Here is a 23,768-nt window from a genome sequence, read left to right as displayed (position 1 = left end):
ACCAAGAAGTTACGACATACTTGTATCACACTCCAACCATCTCTGCTAATTATAGTTTCTGTAATGCAAGAAAAGTTGAGAAGTTTTCCAACACAGAATTAAAAGTGAGTGCAGTTTTTTTAATTTGTTGAAAACTATTTGATTTAATCCCAATTTTGAAATTTATAGATTAATACAGATTATGGTGGGATAGTGGTTAATTTACTAGACTAGCGTCTAAAGGTCTGGACTATTCATCCAGGGTCAGGAGTTCAAATTCTCCGCGGCACATGAGGATTTTAAATTTGAGTGATTAAATCTGGAATTTAAAACAAACTATAATCAAGAAAGTAGAATATTTGTTTTTTTAATTCTTCTGATTAAAGTCCTTCAAAGAAAGAAATTGGCCATCCTTGCCACCCATGTGTGGCCTCCACGTGACTGCAGTGTCACCAATGCTGTTGACTCAAATGTCAGGAGTAACAGTGATGAATAATAAATACTAGCATTGCCAGCAACAGCCACATTCTGTGAACAAATAGACCTGTGATTGTCATCCGTTTAATTGCTCAGTTTAAAAATAGTTTGGCTTACAAAGTCTGGGCTTTTTTGGAACTAAATTTTGTAAATTGTTACTATCAATTTAAGTTATAATGTAAATTTGTAAGTGAAATATGTTTCATTCTTATTCAGGGACATATCGGGGACCAAGTGTGACTTCACAGTTCAGGTTCAGTTAAGGTAATGCATATTATTAGTTTAACTACATTTTGCTTGCTATTCTGTTTGCTCTCTCTCCTTCCCTGTTTTGGCTTTCCCTCTTTTTTTATGTGACTTGCATAAAATGTTTAAGCTATTTGTTAAATGAAATTGGAGGAAAAAAACAGCCATGTTAGAAAAATACTTTTTGATTGTTTTCTGTAAGCTGTTTATTTAAAATACTCAACGCAACAGTTTTTGTTCAAGCAGATCATTAGTACACGGGCTTTGTGGCATTGTAAAATTACTGGATGGAGTAAATAGTAGACCTTGAATGAACCAAGAGTTCAAACCCAGGTCTGCAATTGGGGAAGTTATATTCATTTAGTTAAATCTATATACAACCTGGTTGGTACAAGAGTTTGCAGATGCTGGAATCTTGAGCCCAAAACAAACAATAAACTGCTGGAGGAGTAGGAATCACAGAGGGGTAGTAGTAAAAGAGTCACAGAACTCCCATTGGAGTGACGAGATCTTTTTCAGTGGGCAGACTGAGGAGATTTGAAAACGCTGAGGGGGAGTGCCGTGACAGGGTCTGACAAAACGTCTGTTGGAGAGAAGGAGAACTTCTTCCAAGTGGGCATACTTTGAAGAAATTAGCAGTGTGTTTTTTGCCCTTGGTTTCTGTCGTAGTGGCATGGAATTACTGGATTCTTGTAACAATCCATCTGGCTCCTTGATCACTTCAGATTAGATTAGATTAGATTAGATTAGATTAGATAGCCTTTATTGTCATTCAGACCGAAGTCTGAACGAAATTGTTCAGGAAGGAAATCTACAATCTTTACCTGGCTTGCTTATGACAACTGAAATTGGAGAATATATTAATGGTGTCATTGTACAAGTTTGTACTTAAATATTATTTAATCTTACCTAACATTATCCATGTGGAGAATGCGTTGGTTCAGAATGCATTAATAATGCAAACTGTATCCATTGTTGGTTAAAGAATGGATTTTCAAAATTATGGATTACTGGAGATAATTTGATATTTATAACTTTGTTTTAATTTTCAAGGTTTTGTTTATCAGAAACCAGTTGTCCACAGGAAGATCATTTCCCCCCAAATCTATGTGCGAAAGTTAATGGAAAAACTTGTAATCTTCCAGTAAGTATTGGTGCTGTTGGTCTAATGGAGCTTTTCTTGGTTTGCTGTTTTGGGAAAACTTAGCAATTTTGTTTTCACCCTAGGGCTATCTACCACCAACCAAAAATGGTGTTGAACCAAAGCGACCCAGCCGACCAATCAACATTACCTCACTAGTCAGATTGTCCACAACGGTGCCGAACACGATTGTGGTTTCGTGGTCAGCGGAAATCGGCAGAGTAAGCTTTGCATAATACATCTTTACAAAGCAGTTAATTAAAGCGGTATAATGCATATGGCCCAAAAGCTGGGTTTGATATCAGTCAAATGCAAGTTTCAGAAGCTTTGTTCAACTATAATTAAACTGGCCCGAGTGCATTTCAGGCATGGTCTTTGGCATCAAATGCTAATCCCAATTAAAACTTTCATCAGTATCATTCTACAATTTAACAAATCAATTAAGTGAAAAAGCTTCATGCCATGTATGTGTTAAAGTATACCATGATTGTATTAAAATCATCTAGTAATGCTATTTATATGGCTTGACTTCTCAGAGTTGTGACTGAAGATTGCTTTAATCTGAAAAACAGTGAAGTACTAATGGCTCCTCGGTTGTCTCGCTTTCTGGGAGTTCAATGAACTCTCAAATTGCCCCAGAAAGCGAGTTTTCTTTTTATCTTCCTTTCAGAAAACATTCCAGCTAAATTTCCTGCAGCAAATATCCTTGCAGATATATTTTAAAAACTGAAGTAACTGAAGTGCCTGAAAATGCAAGTGATAAAAAAATCATTGTTATTTCACGCTGCTGTATTTTGTAGCGGTTGTAGAAAGCTGATTTACCTGATGGACTGGGCTTCAGCCACAACTCTAATTTCTCGGGGTCATGGGCTGAGCAGTTGCCATACCATGCTGTGATGCATCCAGATAAGTGCTTTCCGTGGTGCATCTGTAGAAATTGGTAAGAATCATTGGATTCTTACTGAACAAGTGATTAGCCAAGTGAGGAGGTAGAGATGTTGGTGTGCTATCTTGGCTGGAGCATCAGTGTGGTTGGAGCAGGACAAATTGTTGCACCTGGGAACTATAAGTGCTCAACCATATCTACTTTGACACCATTGATACATATAGGCATGTGCTTTACCGTGCTCCTTCATTTTGCAGACACTGAGTGAGAGATTATTGTCTGGACATGATGCAACTAAGCACCCTATCTCTTCCTGTACTCCTATACTTTCATTGTTTGTGTTGTGGTCCACTACTTGTAAATGGAGTTATATAGAGCTTGGCGGCATAGTAAGTCCGCAGAGTGTATGATAAGGGGCTGAGTATGCAGTCTTGCTTGATACAGGTGTTGAGAATTATCGTGGAGGATGTTCTGTCACCTTTATGATTGCAGTCTGGGGGTCAAGAAGAATGAGTTCTCGGTCCCAGGAATTTGGAGATAAGTAATAATAATAATAATAAATTTTATTTATGGGTGCCTTTCAAGAGTCTCAAGGACACCTTACAAAAATTGAGCATGTAGAGGAAAAACATGTAAGGGGAATGAAATAAATAGTAGAGACATGACTAGTACACAGTGGTTAGAATTATGGTGTTATAAGGCAGAGTCAATAATTAGTAGTCTGGTGTAGGTGACCTTGTTATCCAGGTATTCCAGGGATGAATGTAGGGACAGGGGAATGGAGCCTGCCATAGACCGATTGTAGCAATAGGCAAATTGCTGTGGATCTGATGTGTGCCATGGTCAGCCTCTGAAAGCACTTCATTGTTAGATATCACAGCTACTGGACAGTCATCATTAAGGCACATTATCTTGTTTTTCTTTGGCACCAGGATTATGGTGATCCTATTAGAGTAGGTGGGATCCTCAGAACAGCATAGAGGGGCGGTTAAAGATGTCCATGAATGCTCTCACCAGCAGGTCTGTGCAGCTTTTGAGGACATGGCATTGGACTTCAACAAGGTAACATGCAGGTTCACTCTCAGGATGGCTGATCTGACATCTGCAACGGTTACCGTGGGTACTGTTGCATGCGAGGCTGTTGGGGCAGGTGATGTCATTTCCCTGATCCTCTGTCCAAAACGAGTATAGAATGCGTTGAGTTCTCGGTCCCAGGAATTTGGAGATAAGTGGTTAGAATTATGGTGTTATAAGGCAGAGCTATAGTCAATAAATAGTAGTCTGATGTGGCTGTGATGCCTTGTTGCCAGCAATTCTGCCTGACTTTGCTTTGAATTCCGTTATGTCAGCCTTGCCGTAATAAACAGATGGCTGCGTGGTTAGTCAGGGACTTGCGTGATCTGGTATTGTCTCTTGGTGACCCTGATGGCTTTGCAAAAGTAGTTTCTAGATTTCCTGTACCGGCTGGGGTCACCCGACTTGAATGTGCATCAAGTGAATCACATGGCTCTTCCATAGTTTCCAGTTGGGGTGCACTTAAATTGACTTTGACACAAAGTCCTCTATACACTTACGGATAAAGCCTGTGATGGAAGTGGAATATTCATTTAGATTAGCCACTGAGTCCTTCAATGTGGACCAGTCCACCAACTCACAGGAGCCGGTCTGAAGAAGGGTCTCGATCCGAAACATCACCCAAGATGTGGACTCGTACATCGGCGAGACCAAACGCAGACTGGGCAATCGTTTCGCGGAACACCTTCGCTCAGCCCGCGTGAACCAACCTGATCTCCCGGTTGCTGGACACTTTAATTCTCCTTCCCATTCCTACACAGACCTTTCTGTCCTCGGTCTCCTCCATTGTCAAAGTGAGGATAAATGCAAATCGGAGGAACAGCATCTCATATTTTGCTTGGGCAACTTACAGCCCAGTGGTATGAATATTGCTTTCTCTCACTTCAAGTAGCCTCGGCATTCCCTCTCTCTCCTCCCTCTCCCACGTTGCACTAGCTTCTCATTTTCACCCTACAAACAGCTTACAATGAATGGCCTGTTTCCTTTATCATCGTTACTTTTTTGCAAATCTTTCATTCATTGTTCTTTATCTCTCCACATCACCGTCTATATCTCCTGTTTCCCTTATCCCTAACCAGTCTGAAGAAGGGCCTCGACCCGAAATGTCACCCCTTCCTTCTCTCTAGAGATGCTGCCTGTCCCGCTGAGTAACACTAGCATTTTGTGTCTTATCTATTAGTAGCAATGTGCCGTTCATCCAGTGCAAGCTTCACATCCACATGGGCTGGGATATAAACTGTTGGGTAATAGTGTTACAAAATCAACTGAGCTTTTTTGATGCAGGCAGCTTGCAAGTTGTTAATTACCTTTCAGGGACTCCCAAGATCTATTTACAGTTAATGTTTGTCATATGTATTTCTTTTTCTTAAACATTTTCTGTTGCGAGTTAGCCCAGAATACTTAAGGGAATTGCAGGTAAGTGTGGTTTTATGGTGTGAATCCACCTCTTGAGATGAAGCGTCTTTCGGAACTTTGTGGTTATTTTTGTGAGACCTTTGAGTGTGCTAAATGTCCTTTTTTTGGAACCACCTTTCCACTTTGAAATGTGTAATGTTTGTGGCACTTCCATTACAATCCAGCACAACGATGGAAGATCAAGGATAATTTCATTAACTGTAGGCAGCGGAAAGTCATACCTGGATTGCTTTGACTTAATCTTGTAATTGTTTCTGTTAGAAAACAAGTCCAAACGGGGACAGCATACTTTGTAACTAACTGCACCATCTGTCAGAATTCTCAGATCGAAACTTTGTTGACAGATGTTGTAGTAGTTTTTGGCAAGTTCTGTCTCTTCAAATGCATAATAGGGTAGAGCTTTAATAGTAAATTGTAATTGTATCACGTAGGGCAATTTCAGTGGAAATCAAAGGTTATGTTTAACCATCCCCACAATGGTCTTTAGCTTGATCTCCTACCGCAGATATTAATTCAGATGGGTTAGAATGCAGTGGTCTTTAATATTTTTAGCGAGATGAAATGGTCGGAGAGAAATCTAAAATTTGGTTTGAGAGTAAGACAAAGTAGTTCAGAGATTATACATCCCTCAGTTTAATAATAATATATTCCAACAAACACACTGCTTCCAGGTCTATTTATATACTTTGATACGAAAGATACAGTTGATGGGCCGAATGGCCTAATTCTACTCTTATTCCTTATGACCGTGTGACCTTATATGTCAAAAGCAAATCAATGCCTGATAACTGAGAGTACAAGTTTTTCTAATTTATTATACGTCATTTACTTGATGTGTTGCTTTTAATTTGAGATCTTTGGGAAACTGATATTCCTTTCCTCTGTAGACAAAAAATGCTGGAGAAACTCAGCGGTAGGGCAGCATCCATGGAGAGAAGGAATAGGCGATGTTTCGGTCTGAAGTAGAAGAAGGGTCTCGACCCGAAACGTCGCTTATTCCTTCTCTCCATGGATGCTGCCTCACCCGCTGAGCTTCTCCAGCATTTTTTGTCTACCTCTGATTTTTCCTTTCCTCTATAAATTATGATTAAGCATTTTACTACGTGAACTAATACTCCTATGTTTTTAAGATGAATAAGTTCACATTTGAAGTAAATAACACGTACAGATTTAACAACTACAATATAGTCGCACAACATGAAAACTGCAGACCGTGCATGGATTAAAATTTCAAGGGTAGTCGCGATATCGCATTCTGTTTGGCCTGGAGCAATGAATGTGGTGTGCTACAAATGTAGACTCAAGTAGTTGACCTGCTAATATTTATGTTTCAAATGGCAGTTCAAGCAGCTAATGTACTTTTAACAGGCAATAAGTTGAGACAATGAATCCTAGGCATATGTCGTTATTTGTTGGGGTGCCCACACAAGCCTTTCAAACCACGTTTCCAAATTGAGTGGTCTTAACTAAACAATTATTAAATCGCAGTGGGATGCTAATTTGAAATGGTCTTGGCTTTTGGGTTTAATATCTTGGTATAGGAGCCTATACGATCAATTGGGCCCTTGTTTTTATCAATACACATTTCTTTCCATAATACATGAATGAGAATGAGATATATCAGCTTCTTTCAAGAAGTAGACAACTCTGGAGTTTATTGCCTAGTTGTAATTAACCATTAAAAAAAATTAGAATGCTGGTAGGTGATCTCAATGTTGGTTATTATAGTCAAGTCCAATCCGTTTCCCTTCTGTCTGACGAGAGTGCGATAACAGCTTGAAGTCGAGATCAACTCTGTTATTTCCATCTTCCCCCATCAGGCATAATAAATATACTTTATAGTCTGACAGCTAATATAAAATCAGAGACTAAAATAAAGTTCAGCTAAGTATTGTGACATGATGACATTTTAAATGACCAAAAATCTTCAATGTATTTACCCCCCACAAGAATGTTTTCACATTTTAGAAAGGTATTCTGAAATGTTAATGTATACTTTATACATTAAGTGCAAAATCCAAATTTAAATTAGTACAAATATATTCTGATGCAAGCTTTGAAATCAATAAAATATTTATATAGCTAGATTGTGGTTGATGAACATGCATATTTTCTTCCACCAGAGCTACTCCATGGCAGTTTACCTTGTAAAACAGTTGACTTCTGCTGTGTTGCTTCAACGACTACGAGCAAAAGGAATAAGGAACCCAGACCATTCCAGAGCATTAAGTAAGCACAAAGATTGACAAGTAAAATATTTGCATGAGTAACCTGGCAGTGTCTTTGTGTGATTTAAAAACTCATCCTATCTGGTTAGTACTTTTGCTATTGGTAGCAGAATTTAATGTGAGTATAGCTAAAAACTTACCATTAGTTAATTATATGCTGAAAGCATCTGCTGTTTCCATGTACATGGGACCTGTGTGTCTTAGCATTTTATCTCTCACTTCCCCAGTATTCCTCCTACGTATTCTTTCCTTACCCATCCTGAAAGTATGATGGAGGATATCTTTATAGGTTACAGCAGCAAACAATTGTCATTGATTTTCCTCTCTGACTTGAACAATGAGTACAAGCATGCCGTTTGACAGCAAAGGGGTGGATGGCGCTGCTGAAACCGATTCTGTACATGACTATGGTAGTCATGTATACCTTCTACCACGGTTCATTGTTCATGCATTTGAGAGCCCTAATTAGTTTTCTCTTCCTTAAATGATATCTCTGAGAAGGGCAACACATTCTTTGCAAACAGTACAGCTAAGCTTTCATGATGACAGCTCATTAGAGATGTAATCACTCATTAGCGATCTAAGCCTTGGGCCGCTGTGAGCTATGTGATGCTCAGTCACACAATTTGAACCATTTTATAAGGTATCACCAAAGATGATTTCTGGACAGCAACCCATAGAATAACCCCATGTTGCTTGGCTTGTAGAATGATACTTCAAATGATAGAGTTCTCCATCTTTAAATGTGTATACACATACTCCCCAGATTACAGTAGGGTTCTGTTTCTGAGAACTATTTGTAACCTGAACTGTTCACAAGTTGGAAATGAGGCCACGAACTTAGTTCCCATATGACAGAAGATGCCTGCAGCCTCGAAGCAGCTGACAAATCCATGGCATATAGGTCAGACGATATTAAACCTGGGAGGACCTGTATGGAAGACATTGAATTATAAGCATGCGGTACAATGCTTTTTGAATAGCTTTAAAATGTTAACCTTTGACGTCAGTTTTCTTCTCTTTGAGCTTCCCAATTGATTCTACATTTGCCAGTTTTTGAGAGTTTTGCCAAATTTTTCACGTAATTTCCACAGCTGAGCTCGATTCTGCCCTTTTCCAATATTCTGAAATGCATTTTGATTAATAATCGAAAGCTGACTGATTTTTCTCCCGCTATGTGAAAGAGTCACGTTGAGATTAATTGACCAATGCAGCATCTGGGGCCTTTTTTGATCTGAATTTTACCTTCACTGAGCTATCTGACAGATTGGGTAAACTCTTGGTTGAAATCTTTCAGGAGTTAAATCTTGAAATTGGTATTACTTTTTTTAGAAGCATGCTAATTTGAAATTTTTGTTTTTGTAGAAACATTTTCTAAATGCAGGCTGCTATTTAATTTTTTTGAAGTGTGTTTGTTAGAATATGCCAAAATTGTATTTGTTCTTCGGCATTTAATTGGTGTGCTGACTTTACAGTTGATGTTCTATTTAAAATGTAGCTGCAGCAATTTTGGCCAAACGCCTACGTAGCCACTAATTGACTGATCAGGCTAAGTGATTTCTGTTTACAATGCAATTCTGCTTTTGAAGAGCTCAAAGCATTACCAGATTAACATTGAAAATGAGCAACTAAAAGTAGCAACAACAACAAAAAACACCATTGCAAGTTCTGCTTTGGGGGTGGGAGGGCCCTAAACATTTGTTTATAACTAAATTGAAAATGACTGGTTCTCAAATAAAAATGAAGACTCTAGTACACTAACCAGTGGAAACTCATAATTAACAAAACTGCAGTTTTGAAAGTTTTTGATCTCAACATTCTAGGCTCATCACAAAGCAGATTCCACTCTAATGTCAGTTTTTAATTTCAAAAGAAAAGTTAGGAGCCTTGTTATTCAACAGCTTACTTATCATGTCACTCTCGAAATGTTTCAAGTTCTTTAAAAACTTAGCATGTTACTTTTGATGTGTAGTCGTGATTGTAATTTGGTAAATGCGGCGTCTAATTAGCTCATGGCAAGCATCACATCCAACAATGTGATATTGGCCAGGTTATTTGAGAGAGAAATATTGGCAAGAACACAGATTAGAGGATAGTCAAGTTATGCAGGGTTGCCAGTAAACGTAACCAATTTGTTTCCAAACACCTTATTCTGTGAATTGGTGAATTCACAACTTCAATTACAAACATTAGTTTCTGCATTGAATGAACTTATCTAGTGGCGCTGAACTTGATAACCTGGCAAGCCATCCCTCTTTACTTTCTACACGATTATGTGACCAGCTTCTTTCAAAATGTGTTTTGCAATTTCAATACAAATATTGGAAGTAGCTTTCCAATCGAGCTCATTGCCACGAAGAAGCGATCAGGAAAGCAACAGATTCTGGGATCAAAAATAAGTAGCATTCTTTGGTTTAAAATTACTTTCCTCATGAATGTTCTGGCTGATTGCTCACAATTTGCTAATGGCTTTTGGCACAAAATTTCAGCCATTTTTTGAGTATTACTTGTGAGAAGCTGCCCAAGGGGCTATTCTTGACATCTGAACCCCAATAGCTAGTGCTCAAAGGCAGATCGTTCTCCATGATTTCTGGTCAAGCTGGGGTTAGTGAATAGTGATTATGAATGGGATCCCTTAAGGGCCTGTCCCACTTACGCAACCTTTACAGACGACTGCCGGCACCCCTGATAGGTTGCTGGAATTTTCAACATGTTGAAAATTCAGCAGCGACCAGAAAGACGGTACGACTCTTTGGAGACCTCTCACGACCATAGGAGACCTCTCACGACCATAGCGTAGCGTCTTTCTGGTCGTCGCTGAAGTTTCAACATGTTGAAAATTTCGGTGCCCTATCACGGGTACTAGCAGTCGCCTGTAAAGGTCGCGTAAGTGGGACAGGCCCTTTACTTTGATTTTGTTTTTACTTTACCAGGCTAAGCAAATTTTAGTTGAATGTTATCCAAACCGGATGGGGAAAGCACTGACATGTCTCGCTGAATCTTGACTTTTTACATCAGTCAATGTCAACCCACTTGGTTTTGGAGAACCGTGGAATATTTTAAAAGTTAATCAGGGATATAACTTTTCACAAAGTTTTACAATATTTTGTTGAATATTATCTGAAATTCATTCTCTAAAGTCATTTCCCTCTCATGAGAACTCACTACCTCGTTCTATATTTTTATTCCTATTTATTTATGGAATATAGGGATTGCAAACAAACCTAATATTCATCCCCATCCCTCGTCGCATTCAAGTAGGTGATTGTGAATTACCACCTTTCATTACTGGAGGTTCTGAAATGACAATCTCAGTTGACCATGTGGGCAGCAAAACCCCCTGTGAACTCGATGACCTGAATAAACACCAGTAAGTTTGCTTTAGGAATTCATGAACGAATACCACTAGCAGGAGTCTAACAGTACAAAACAAGCTGGTGCAATTCTTACTTGTGTAAGACATTTGGATGGATATACGGATAGAAAGGGTGTAAAGTATGGGCCAAATCTGGGGGAGTGGGACGAGCCCAGAATGCCAACTTGGTCGACATTGACCAAAGGTCCTCTTTCCATGCTGTATCACTAGCACTCTAAGCTTAAAGTACTCTTGACAACATCAAGTAGTCTATATTCAGCAGTAATTTTTAATCCTCCCACTTATTATAGTAAATGAAAGCTGATATAACCCATAATTAGTCTGCCATTTGTCGCTATAAATGGTGATTTTTTTTTTTGGCACAAGCTATCAGAAGACCTACATTTCTGGATGGAGTCCAGAAGTGAAAGGTCCTGTGTTGGTGCTTTTAGTTAACTGGAGGGCCAGTGCCAAAAGTGGCGTTGACCCAATAAATATAATCTGGGAGCACAGTGGATATTGACGCTGCCGCAGCAGCTCAAATAGAAATCAAACCCAGCTAATGAAATATTTTTGCCCTTGGGCCAATTTGTTTAAAGAATGAACTGGCTGATCTCTGCCTGTGCCTCTCTCCCTTTCCCTGCCATGTGGAAGGTAGGAATGATTTACAACTGTGATATATTTGACAGAACATATTTTGTCATGGTCTTGGCAGCTAGGTCTGGAATGCTGGGTGTGAAAGAATTGAGACAATGACTTTCATGTACATACCCAACCTGGTAGCTATGCTTTTATTTTCCCCTTCTGTCTCTTAGGGTGTGGTTGGCTTTGCACCGTGTTAGCTGTATTTTTTTTAAAGTCTGGTAAGGAAAAAGGAGAGAGCAAGCAAAGTGTAGATATTGTTCCAAGAGCTATAATACGTAGAAATGATCTGTTAGAAGCAGAATTACCCGCCACTTAGATCACTCCGAGCCAGAAACTTCCTATTTCCTTTCAGCCCCATGGTGTTTATCCTGTGTAGGCCGATCATGCACAGTGCTTTTTTGGTGCCTTGATTTTTAACAGGAAGGGACAATTGAGGAAATGTGGGCTAGATTCAGACATTAAATAAATGTTTGTGTTCACACTTTCAGGCTGTAGTGAAACAAAACAGTAAGTCGGTTGCTTTGCCTGTCAAAGTGAGTAACCCCATTCACGGCTGCATAATGGATGTTTCAGATTGTATTAAGATAGTCTGTTTCCGTCACTGGTAGCCTCTGTGCTACATAGTACTAAACTATGCCAGATCAGAAAGTTACTTTGTTATGTGATCTCAGATAATATGGCAGTGGGGTTATTACAATTGGCCATTGCGCTGCAGACTGAGGAAGTAAAATACCATTTTAAACATGATTATATTTACTCTGCAATAGCTCCCATTGTAAAGTTTGTGTACATACACGCGGATTGGCTGTAATTATCACAGAGGTTAAAAAGCAGTTCACTACTTACAGCTGCAGTTCACTACTGACTTGTATATGAGGAATGACTTCTGAGGGTGCGATGCCTATGGATATAAGGCGAGGGGGGTTGGGGGGCAGTATGACTTGTACAGTGTTTTGTATTAAAATAAAATCTAGTCATCTTAAGTAATTTGGAAAATATTCTTCCACATGCAGTCAAAGAGAAATTAACAGCCGATCCCGACAGTGAAATTGCCACAACCAGTTTGCGGGTGTCTCTGTTGTGTCCTGTGAGTACAACCACATCTGAATTATTAATGATTACATTACCTTCTCTTCCTCTTGCCGTGTTTATTAACTGTTTGGGATCTAAACCACAAATTGAATTTTATTGATTAACAGCACCAAACGGATGTAATTCATAGACTTAACAACTTGCTTGTGGTGCTGCATGGATCCTGATTATTGTGCTTTGCTCTGAAAAGTTCAGTTTAGAGATACAAGCGCGGAAACAGGCCCTTCGGCTCTCCTAGTCTAAGCCGACCAACGATGCCCATGCACTAACACAATCCTACACACACTTGGGACAATTTACAATTATACCAAGCCAATTAACCTTCAAACCTGTACGTCTTTGGAGTGGGAGGAAACCGGAGCAAACCCACGCAGGTCATGGGGAGAACATACAAACTCTGTACAGACAACACCAGTAGTCAGGATCGATGGCGCTGTAAGGCAGTAACTCTGCTGCTGCGCCACCATCCCGCCCAGGTTGTTGAAGTTAAAATAGAATTCACTGTAGCAGCTAAAACTGTGAATCCAATTTATCTATCTTCTAAGTGCAAAAGAAGCACAGAAAATGCAGATTCGGGTTAGGTGGTAGTGTTTTTCTTTTATTAATGTTAACTGAAACAAGTTTTCAATGTACCTATTATGCAAACGAGTTATAAAAATAGCTCATTTTTATTCAATCAGCTAACACTTTGTGTCATTTAAATGATCTGACCCACTGAGTTATTGCAACACTTTGTTTTGCCAGAGATTCCAGCATCTGCAGTACCTTGTGTCTCTCTCGTTTATCTTGTTCTGGGTTCCCGTGACTCCCCCAAAGATTTTTTTTTTTTTTTTTTAATCAAGTGTCCTCTCTCCCTGAAGTAGATGGCTTATTCTATGCCAAACTGTATGATTGCAGGAAGCCCAAGAAGCCATCTTCAGGTGTTGGTGTGTTCACAGCTAATCCAGCACTTGCCTCTTATATTATTAATGTACACTCTCCAGCGGGTATCACTCTATTGTGGTTGGGAGTAGGAATTCACAGCGAGAGAAATTAGAGTGCAGTTGGGAAAGGAATACAAGTCAAAGGAGCAGATAGTTGTCAGACGACTAATACGTGCTGAGGAATGGAGAACGTGGGTCCACTGATTCCCGAGGAGAGCCTGCACATAAATAAGCTATCTGAGCTACTTTCCTTTATTAGCTGAAATGGAGAAGACTAAAACACAACTACCATGCTTTAATTGGATAAAACTTCAGTTGGATAAACCTCTGGTCACCACATTGGAGAACATTTTCCAGAAAGTGCATAGGGATTGTGGATATCGTCAGAGCTAATGAAGTATATTTAATAGACTGGCATTGTTTTATTTGGAATAAAGGATGGTGGGGGTGGAGTGGATGGGGGGGTCCAGAGAAGCTGAGTGGCATCGGCAGACTGTATAGACAGACTTGTTTTCCCTTTATCACTTTGGTTTGGTAAGGGGGAGTGGGGTGGGGGGGGGGGGCAGAGGGGGGGATGAGAAGAACAGGAGATGCATAAATGTACATTCTAAATATATTAATAACTATAAACTAAGTATAATAAATAATTGGGGGAAATTAGGAAGGATATTTTCACACAGAGCGGTTCTCTGCAACTTGCTGTCCAAAAGCCTGGTAAAGGCAAAAAGCTTTGTCACACTTCAGAAGTACTTGGATAAGCACTGGATTACCAATAGCCTGCAATGATACCAGCTGTTAAACTTGCTCTGAACATATAACAAGCATGGACATCATGAGCCAAATGGCTTTCTCTTCCATAGATCTATAATAGGAATTGCATTTATTCTTAAGATTTTAAAATTGACGATAGACACGTGTTTGATATCTACATTGATTTACTTATCGAATGGTAATTGTTTGAGATACCTCTTGTTTGATTGTTTGAGATGTACTTGGAAACTGTTTGGCTTTATGTTTCTGAACATGGATGCAAGTACAAATGTGGACATGCAGCAGATGAGTTAACGCCAGAGAGATAAACTGATATATTAGAGTGTTTTCAGATTATCGTATAACAATATTGATAATTAACTATTTAAAAACATCTTGCCTTCAGACAAACAGTGTACTGTCAGCTTTCCAGCATCCACAGGAATGAGGATTGCTAACTGCGTGAATTTGCTGGTTGTATGAGAACTTCTCAATTACTGTACGTCACACTAGTATTCTGTACATAAACATTTATTGAAATTGCCTAATGATATGACATCACCTTACCCTTTTCAGTAACAATCTTTTATACTATTTTATATTTTGAGACTAAATAATATTAATATAAAACAGAGCAAATATAAATGAATAACTCCATCCACCATCACATGATGCCACGTCTTCAGGGGATGTTGCTGCTGATCCATCTACAACTGCACTGCCCGTATGAATAAATGTAAATAAACTAAAAATACCTCTTATGATGCTAATTTTGCATCACTTTTGAAATAAGATACTGATCTGAAATAGTGGATAGATGAGAGAAACACGGTACAATTTATGAAAACTTGAACAAACTGCCCATGTGTAAACATTTGCGGGGCCAAGGCCAAGCTACGGTGCTGGAGGCTGAACAAAGTTGCATCGGAGTGAACAAGGCAATATTCGTAGTTAGGGCGGCACAGTGGCGCAGCAGTAAAGCTGCTGCCTTACAGTGTCAGAGGCCCGGGTTCAATCCGGACTATGGGTGCTGTCCGTACAGAGTTTGTACGTTCTCCTGTGACCGCATGGGTTTCCTTCGGTTTCCTCCCACATTCCAAAGAAGTGCAGGTTTGTAGATCAATTGGCTTCTGTAAATTGTTCCTCGTGTGTATGGATGATCGCTGGTTGGCAAGGACTCTGGGCCGAAGGGCCTGTTTCCCCGCTGTTTCTCTACACTAAACTAAACATTGAAAACAATTTTATGAAATCGCAAAATCTTTACATTTTGGCTAGTTGCATTAGAATTCTGTACGTATAAATAATGGACAAGTGGAAAATTACCTAATGTGACCTTAACATGTCTTTTGTTGCATTTTACAAAATAGACAATATTTAAGATGTCAAGCCAGAGTAACTCGGCAGGCCAGGCAACATCCCTGGAAAACTTGTATTGGGTTGAGACTCATCGACAGAATAAGGGTCCGACCCAAAAGTCACCTATCCTTGTTCTGCAGGAATGCTGCCTGACTGAGTTATTCCAGCACTTTGCCCTTTTTTGTAAACCAGCATCTGCAGGTCCTTGTTTCTACCAGGCAATATTAAAGTTGTTTTTTATTCATTCATTATTATAGCCTGCATAAAATGTTTTATTTCACTGGGCTTCATGAAATTGAAAGCTAGCTGTTGTTAATAGAAGTGTGACGAGTGATAGTACTGGTGATCTGGATTAGTTGGTCATGAATGCATACATTTATTTTTACAGCTGGGTAAAATGCGATTGACGATCCCATGTCGTGCTATAACCTGCTCGCATCTCCAGTGCTTTGATGCAACTCTTTACATTCAGATGAACGAGAAAAAACCTACGTGGGTTTGTCCAGTGTGTGATAAAAAGGGCCCTTATGAACATCTAATTATTGATGGGTGAGCAAATGATCCTACGCTCAAATAAAAATTCATGTTTTGCTTAACCACTTTCTTGGATTTAAATGAACTCTTGATCCATTGAGTGATTTTTGAGCAGTATTTATACTAAATACACCATTATGTGAATGTATTTACCATTTAAATTGCGCGCCTTGGTATGGAGAATGTTTAGAGACTATGACCTCATTAGAAGGTGGTACATTTAGCAACTTCTCTACATTTTCAAATATTGTATATTGCACCTTGATTAAACAGACTCTTGGTATATTTTCCAACCTTGATCAAGAAAGGTCAAAATATTATTTACAAGAGAAAGCCTGTTTCCTTTGCAGGTTTGAGTGACAGCAAAAAATTTTTTTCATGTGGCAGTTAGCATTGAGGATGAATACTAACGCTGCTTACTAGCCCAGTGGTAAATGTACTGCATGAGTGAGGTGAAGAAATGAGAGCAGAATCTGTGATTGTTCTTCTGCTTCTAGTTGATCTTGACCAGTTGTGAAATGACATACCTTCTGCTCCTATGTGAGGAAGAGAGAAGAATAATTTAGGATCCCCATGCCAATAAGTCCTCTTGGAAAGCAGCTTTTCTGACATTGAAATAGTCATATTTGGCTGCAATACAACCCACACTTCCTGTGTGTCTGCCACATAGTCTTGAACAATAACAAGAGTTGCATCTTCTTTCAGGGGAGACAAATTAGAAACTGATTGAAAAATTGTGCTGGTGGAGGAAACTCTTTAAATTTTGAGGTGAAATTTTAAGCCATTCGTCAGATTGACTGGTGTCTGTCTGTTTATCTATCCCAGGCCCATTTACTTTAAATGCTCTGTTTTTGTATGAGCTCTATTTGGGTATTCTGCACTTCCTTACCTTCAACACTATCTCAAGCTTTTTTATGTTATTATACTGCTTCAAGCACAATTGACTCATATTTAAAATCCTGGTGATATCTGGTGTTAGATAAATTATTGTTGCAAAATATTTTTCCATTGCCCTTTTTCTACGTCTGCGGTGGTGGATCTGACGTTTTGATTAAATCAATTTTCTAACGGTCCCACTATAGATGTTGTTTATTCAGAGGCATGCTTTGGATGTAGCTCTTGGCTGCATCTTGACATGTGACTTTGGTGAAAGTTACAATTGGCATATGCTTGAAGCTCTTTGTGTTAGTGATCATCCTTTTAAATATAAAGTGTGGTCAGAATGAGCTTTGAAGAGGCAAGAAAATTGGGGCAAGGGTAAAGATTGTGTGGGGTACAGGCTGTAAAGATTCAAAAATAAAATCATTGGTCAGTATTTGATAGATTAGAAAGACCTGATGTTTGCTATACCTGATATTTTGGAAAAAACCTTGGCACTACAGGCTGAATCGTCCATAACTTGCTTTTGTCATTGGATGTTAGCACACGAAATAGAATGTTTTCTATCTTTACACTAATAAAGTTAGGATGCTGTAAAATTTTCACTGCTTGAAGGTGGGTTTGATAAAAGTCACCGATGTATTCCTGCAGCAAAATGCGGAGGTTCCCTAATGTCTTCCGAGTTTTGATAGTATTCAATCCCAAGGTGAAATGATGAAGACTTGCTTTTTTAAAAATCGGAAATGAGGGAGATTTTTTTAAGCGATTGCGTTGGGCTTGGAAGTTTTTTAAAAAAGGGAGTGCTGGAGTAACCCAGTGGATCAGGCAGCATCTCCGGAGAACATGGATAGGTGACATTTCGACTCGGGACCCTTCTTCAGACTGTTTGTGGTTGAGGAGAGAGTGAGGTAGAAACCTGGACGAGAGGAGGGTCAGGTCAAAGCAACTCTACCGCAGCGCCACCGTGCCGCTCTAAGTGCTGGGTGGGTATTGGTGAGGGGGCTTTTATATAGTCAGATGGTTTGGAAAAGGCCAGACATAAAAAGACAAAAGGTGTGAGAGGATAGAAGAGAGTGAATTGTCAAGCCAGAGGAAGGAATGTAGATGTTGGGGGAAGGGAGGAATGGGTGCGTCCAGCTGTGGCACAGCGAAGGAGGGTAGGGGGTTTGGTAACCTACCTAAAATCGGAGAATTCAAAGTTCATTCCGCTGTGTTATAACCTACCCAAGCAAAATATAAGGCACTTAGTCGTGGAAGTGTTGAAAATGGGTATATTTTGTAATTATGCGGGGAAAAAAGCTTATTGGGAAAGAGGCTTTGTGATGTTTGTTGCAAATGTATATCTGAAACATTATATAACTAAAACTAAGCATTAAATTTCCAGACTGCTCATGTGGTCTACATTAACCAAATTAACTGCCTGCAGCCAAAGTATTTTACATTCTATGAGATCAGTAGAATCCCAGTGCAATGTTTTTCTGATTTGTGTATAATTTAGATGACTTCTGCATTTCAGCTTTCAAATCTATATTACACAGCATGAAGATCATTATGTGTAACACAATTAAATCAGAAAAAATAAGTTTTGCCATTAATTTGGTGGTTAGTATACAGTACTAATTCTATTCAGCGCACTGTTTTGTCATTTGTGCAAGTTTTTAAGTGTTGGCTGCTAGAGATTGCCTTGAGGTTTGCTTCACTTCTCAAGCTGGCTATCAATTGGGAGAGTGAGCCCCATTTAGCTTATTGCCACATTTGAGTTTTTTTGTCCAGCAGGTTGAAACCTTTTTTTGCTGTGTATTTTGCTCTTAAATTCAACCATTATCTAGGCTATGAGCAGAATTCATTTGCAGACAATGGACAGAGTAGCAAAAAGTGTAGCTTTTGGATTTGTATCACTTAAAGGCATTGGTGTCTGCTTATTCTATGGAGTAATCTGTTGCTGTTTATAATGGTTTTATAATGGTCTTCATCTATTGAACATAGCGGGAGTCCTAGGTAACTGGAAAATGCCTTACTGCTACATTACTGAGTGATGAAAGTGGAAAGTAAGATGTGCATGAGGGAAGGGGAGGGGATCAGGATGATGGGGAAGGGGGTGGGGTGTAACTTGATAATTTTGAGAATTCTTGCCATTGTGTTGCAGCCTACCCAAGTGGAATATGATGTGTTGTTCTTCCAGTCTGTGCGTGGTCCAACTCTGGCAGTGTAGGAGGCCAAGGTCAGACTGTTGGCATGGGAAAGTGAAGAGGAATTAAAATAGCGAGCAACCAGGATCTACAGCTGTCCTTTTCACATGGAGAGCAAGTGTTGCTGGTCAATAAAATTGAAAACACATCGGATATAATCCAATTCAATGGACAACAAGGTCAAAAATCCTTTCTACCCTAATGCTTGAAATCTTGTGGTTTATAACTGGATTCAGAGATGATACATGCTTTCTAGGACCATTCTATTTGCAAAGAAAAACTATTTTGGTTCTGTAGATGGAGATGCAGTTCAGATACACTTCCACGAGCTGTTGCACATTGCATCTTTAAGATGGAACCATTTCAGAAACTTCACAAATTTGCAGATGATACAAAACTTGGAAGCATTTGAGGTGGTTAGTATAAAGACTTCACTAATTAGGTGAAAATCAGGCTGATTCCAGAAAACGCAAAGAAAGTAAAAATAAAGATATGGCCGTTATATGGCAGATATGGCAGAGATATGGCCATTAGATGCATGATTAAATTTCAGCTTGTCAAAACAAGCATGGTTTGCATGAGTTACTGCATCCTCACAGGAGATTAACCAGCTTCTGACTATTTTTATCATCATTAGCAACTGATATTCTGTACCAAAGTTGAGGAAAGTCATAGAATCTCTTGCTTTATAAATTTTGCAAATGAAAAGATAAAATAGTTTTAATATAATTTGTGATTTAACAAACACAGAACATCTTGGACTCCTTCAAACACAATAGTACAAGACATTGGCCTCACTTGGAGTATTGTGTTCAGTTTTGAGTGATACTTTATTATCACATGTGACTCGTTTTGGCCGTCCTGTTCTAAGAAAGAGTACAGGGATGGTTTACAAGAGGTTGCCATGACTTGAGGGTCTATGCTATAAGGAGAGTTTGGGCAGATTAGGTCTTTATTCCTTAGTGCACAGTTCGCTGAGGGGTGATCTTATAGAGGTGTATAAAATCATGAGGGAAATCGACAGTGTGAATGCACAGTCATTTTCTCAGGCTCGGGGGAATTAAGGTCTAGGGGGCATATGTACAAGGTGAGACTGGAAAGGGTCAACACTAACCTGAGAGGCATCCTTTTCACACACAGGGTGGTGGGCATGTGGAACAAGCTGCCCAAGGAAGGATTTTGGAAAGAACTGCAGATGCTGATTTAAATCGAAGGTAGACTCAAAATGCTGGAGTAACTCAGCGGGACAGGCAGCATCTCTGGAGAGAAGGAATCAGTCTGAAGGAGGGTCTCGACCCGAAATGTCACCCATTCCTTCTCTCCAGAGATGCTGCCTGTCCCACAGAGTTACTCCAGCATTTTGTGTCTGCCCAAGGAAGTAGTTGAGGCAGACACAATAACATTCAAAACATTTGGACAGGTTGGACAGGAAGTGTTTTGAGGGATATGACACATACATGTTCAAATGAGCTTAGATAGGGCATCTTGGTCGGCATGAAGACCTTGTTACTGTATTCTGACTCTATGGCAATAAGACTCAATGATATTAAGACAGACGAGTCTTCCACTTTTACTCCTGGTCTGTGAAAACCCATCATAATGTTTTAAAATGTTAAGTGAGCTTTGTAAACCGCAATATAACATATAATTCAATCAATATTGGTGGGCATCCTATTTTTTTTTTGGTATTGCAAATGAGCCATCTGCTGACAATGTGGAATGCTTTGTTAAATCCACTTACGATATACAGCAGAGAGATTTGATCTCTACATGATGCAGAAGAAATATCACATTTCGTTGATCTAGCAGACCTACATGCACACTAATTCAGGGGCGATGCTACTCACTTGCTGATGTGGATGTGCCAAATTGACTCTTGGGTTATGCCTGTCTTGTGGTAGCTTATCCTCAATCTAGTATTTAAGTGGGAGGTGAGGGCATTATGGTAATAGATGTCCTTTGCCACATTTGAGGGTTTCCACTATATTCCATTTGATGCAGTAATTTTGCCACTTGCATTGAGCCAGTCTCTTTTGCTTATCTTTCCCACAGTAGGGTTGATAACTCTGGCGTGACTCGCAGAGTTGATAATTAGTTCAGTGATTAGCTGGTGGTGATTCTTTTTGAGTGTAGCCTTTTGACTCTGCACTTTCTGGCTTTCATCACCAACGGCATCAAAACCATTCAATGAACTAGTTTGTAGAAAACGTAGAACTATTATCTCCCCTCGGGAACATGGTCAACCTGGTGCATTAAAAAAGGAAGCTAGCAGAGAGGATGAAAGCAATGCCTTAATTAGCTAAAGCAAATGCTGCACCAATCAGTTTTCGATCAGCCTTTGTGATGTGCTAACACAAACCGCCTTGGGCCCCACTATCAGAAGCTTACACCTCTCAAATGGAGCATTGGTGAAGTCATCACAGCAGATTAATTTAAAAAAAAAATTATATTATATAGGCAAATGTATTTATTGTTCAGCAATGACCAATTTGTCTGTTTTACTGCTGCAGGCTCTGCAGTAGTATTGGAGAATGCTGAGAGAAGGTAGACAGGTTGCCAACAAATGTGCTTAATGTTTTGAAAAGAAGCACACCAGAACGCAAGTCCTGTAATTCCATCATCACTATCATTCTAATTATGGCAGGAACATGCACCATTTTCCATTTGAGCTATCTCCACAAATCTGTTTACTTCAACCACAAAGGTTGGCATGAAATGTGAACATCTGGCCCATTCCACCAGGTGCCACAATTCAGGAATGATGCAGTTGCAAGATTTACATGAGCAAATTTAATTTTACACTTATTATTTGAAAGATATTTAATTCTTCCAGAAAATTCTTAGAGGCCGGTGATAATGTGAATTCTGCATTTTACAACCAAATCCAAAAATGCCAGCAGTTTGTTTGAGTAGCCTGGCAGGTATTTATTTGCCGGAGGCACCAGGTAATATCTCTTCCCAAAGGTGGCCTTTCTAATCAATTGTTTATGCTAACGCCTGTGCCATAACGCAAAGGACTTGATGAATAATCTACAAGGTGACACAATTTACAAAATTGTGCCAAAATATTTTTCAATCTAGTTTGAATTTTCCATAATGATAGGATTGATTCAATGATTTTAATTGGAGAGGCTGAGTGGGATAAAGAAATCAATGCTCTTAAGCCACTTAGTTGCAGAAGTAAATTTGTATCCTTTTTCTTCTGCCAGTTTGTCGGCCGGTTTGTTGGCTTGCTAAAAATCAGTTCACAGTGTACTTCGAACATGCAGAAAAGCGAATATTACCAAATAGTAGCAGCATTAACTAATTTTGCCTGGGACAGTGAGAAGTATTTTGTAGCATTTAAAATGTAACATTGAAACAGATAAAATGTGAAGAAGGTAATGGAGTATACTATTGATGTGAGGAGAGTTGACTATGATTCATTGACAAATGTAAGGCAGAAGACAGGCAGTGGTTAGCACTTAAAGAAAAAACATATGAATTGTAAAAGAAATATGTTCCTTCAAGGGCCAAAAACCCATAAGGGAAAGTGGTTCTTCCATACCTCATGGGATAAATTAGAGTACTAAATCAAAAGAGACCTATGAAGTCACCTGAAATTTCAGTACATCTGAGATTGGGAGCATTTTAGAACTTGGGGAAAGAAATAAAGGCATATAGAATGCAAGATAGATTATGAGAAGCATAATAACACTCAATGAGGTTTTATAGGTACGTTAAAAAAAAAATAGACTAGCAAGAGCAAATATGGCCCCCTTGTAGACAGGACAATTTATAATGAGAAATAAAGAAATGGTAAAGGCATTAAAAGAGACGATAATCTACATCCCATAGCTATGTCACTAAAGTCACTCCCATTCAGTGGATGTCTCAATAGTCAACTTTCAGTGTCCTATAGATTCTGGAATTGTCCCTGTGGTTTGGAGAGTAGCAAACGTGACCCCCAATATTTGAAAGAGTCATAAAGAAAATATCTACTGACCTGTTTGCCCAAAATCTATAATAAAAGATAAAATTACAGAACACCTTGAAAGTGATAAGGAGGTTAAAGCGGGGTTAGCATAGATTTACAAATAGAAAATTGTGTTTGATTTATCTTTTGGATTATTTGAAGATCTGACCAGTGAAGCAGATGTAAAGGAAACAGTGGATGGAGCATGTATAGAGCTTTGGATGAACAAGGTTAGAGCATGTGGAGGAGAGAGAAATAAACAGGTTATCGAGCAGAGAGCAAAGTGGAAATAGATCTTTAATGGGTTGACAGGCTGTGACCAATTAGATTCTGAGGGGATTGTGGTTGGGCCACAGCTATTTGTAATCTATATCAGTCACTTGTATTTCCAAGTTTGCAGCTACTACTAAACTGGGCATGATAGTCAGTATGTAAGTGGGCTTTGGAGGAAATGGTCAAACTGGGTAGGTGGGTGCACACATGGTATATAATGTGGGGGGAAAAGTGAGCACAGCCAGATTGAGCAACTTCAAACAGTATTTGTCAATGCTGAGAGATTGTGTGGGACTGTGTTTCAAGGCCATTGAATGCAAAATGTAGGTACAGTAGGAGATTGGAAAGACAAACGGCATATTAACTTCTA

The 23,768-nt window shown here is 39.2% G+C and overlaps 1 protein-coding gene across 3 annotated transcripts in view; it reads left to right on the top strand.

Moving 5' to 3' along the window:
• Positions 1 to 23,768, top strand: part of pias1 (protein inhibitor of activated STAT 1) — a 131,007-nt gene that overhangs the window by 92,717 nt on the left and 14,522 nt on the right. For all 3 annotated transcript variants that reach the window (XM_033050383.1, XM_033050385.1, XM_033050384.1), the window contains 6 exons: positions 673 to 720; positions 1,756 to 1,846; positions 1,930 to 2,064; positions 7,343 to 7,448; positions 12,461 to 12,534; positions 15,957 to 16,117. In XM_033050383.1, coding sequence (XP_032906274.1) covers positions 673 to 720; positions 1,756 to 1,846; positions 1,930 to 2,064; positions 7,343 to 7,448; positions 12,461 to 12,534; positions 15,957 to 16,117 — 615 coding nt within the window. The remainder of the gene's footprint in view (positions 1 to 672; positions 721 to 1,755; positions 1,847 to 1,929; positions 2,065 to 7,342; positions 7,449 to 12,460; positions 12,535 to 15,956; positions 16,118 to 23,768) is intronic.

This window comes from Amblyraja radiata, chromosome 34 (assembly GCF_010909765.2).
Source record: "Amblyraja radiata isolate CabotCenter1 chromosome 34, sAmbRad1.1.pri, whole genome shotgun sequence".
NCBI classification, from domain to species: Eukaryota; Metazoa; Chordata; class Chondrichthyes; order Rajiformes; family Rajidae; genus Amblyraja; species Amblyraja radiata.
This window is presented reverse-complemented; position numbering and strand designations above follow the sequence as displayed.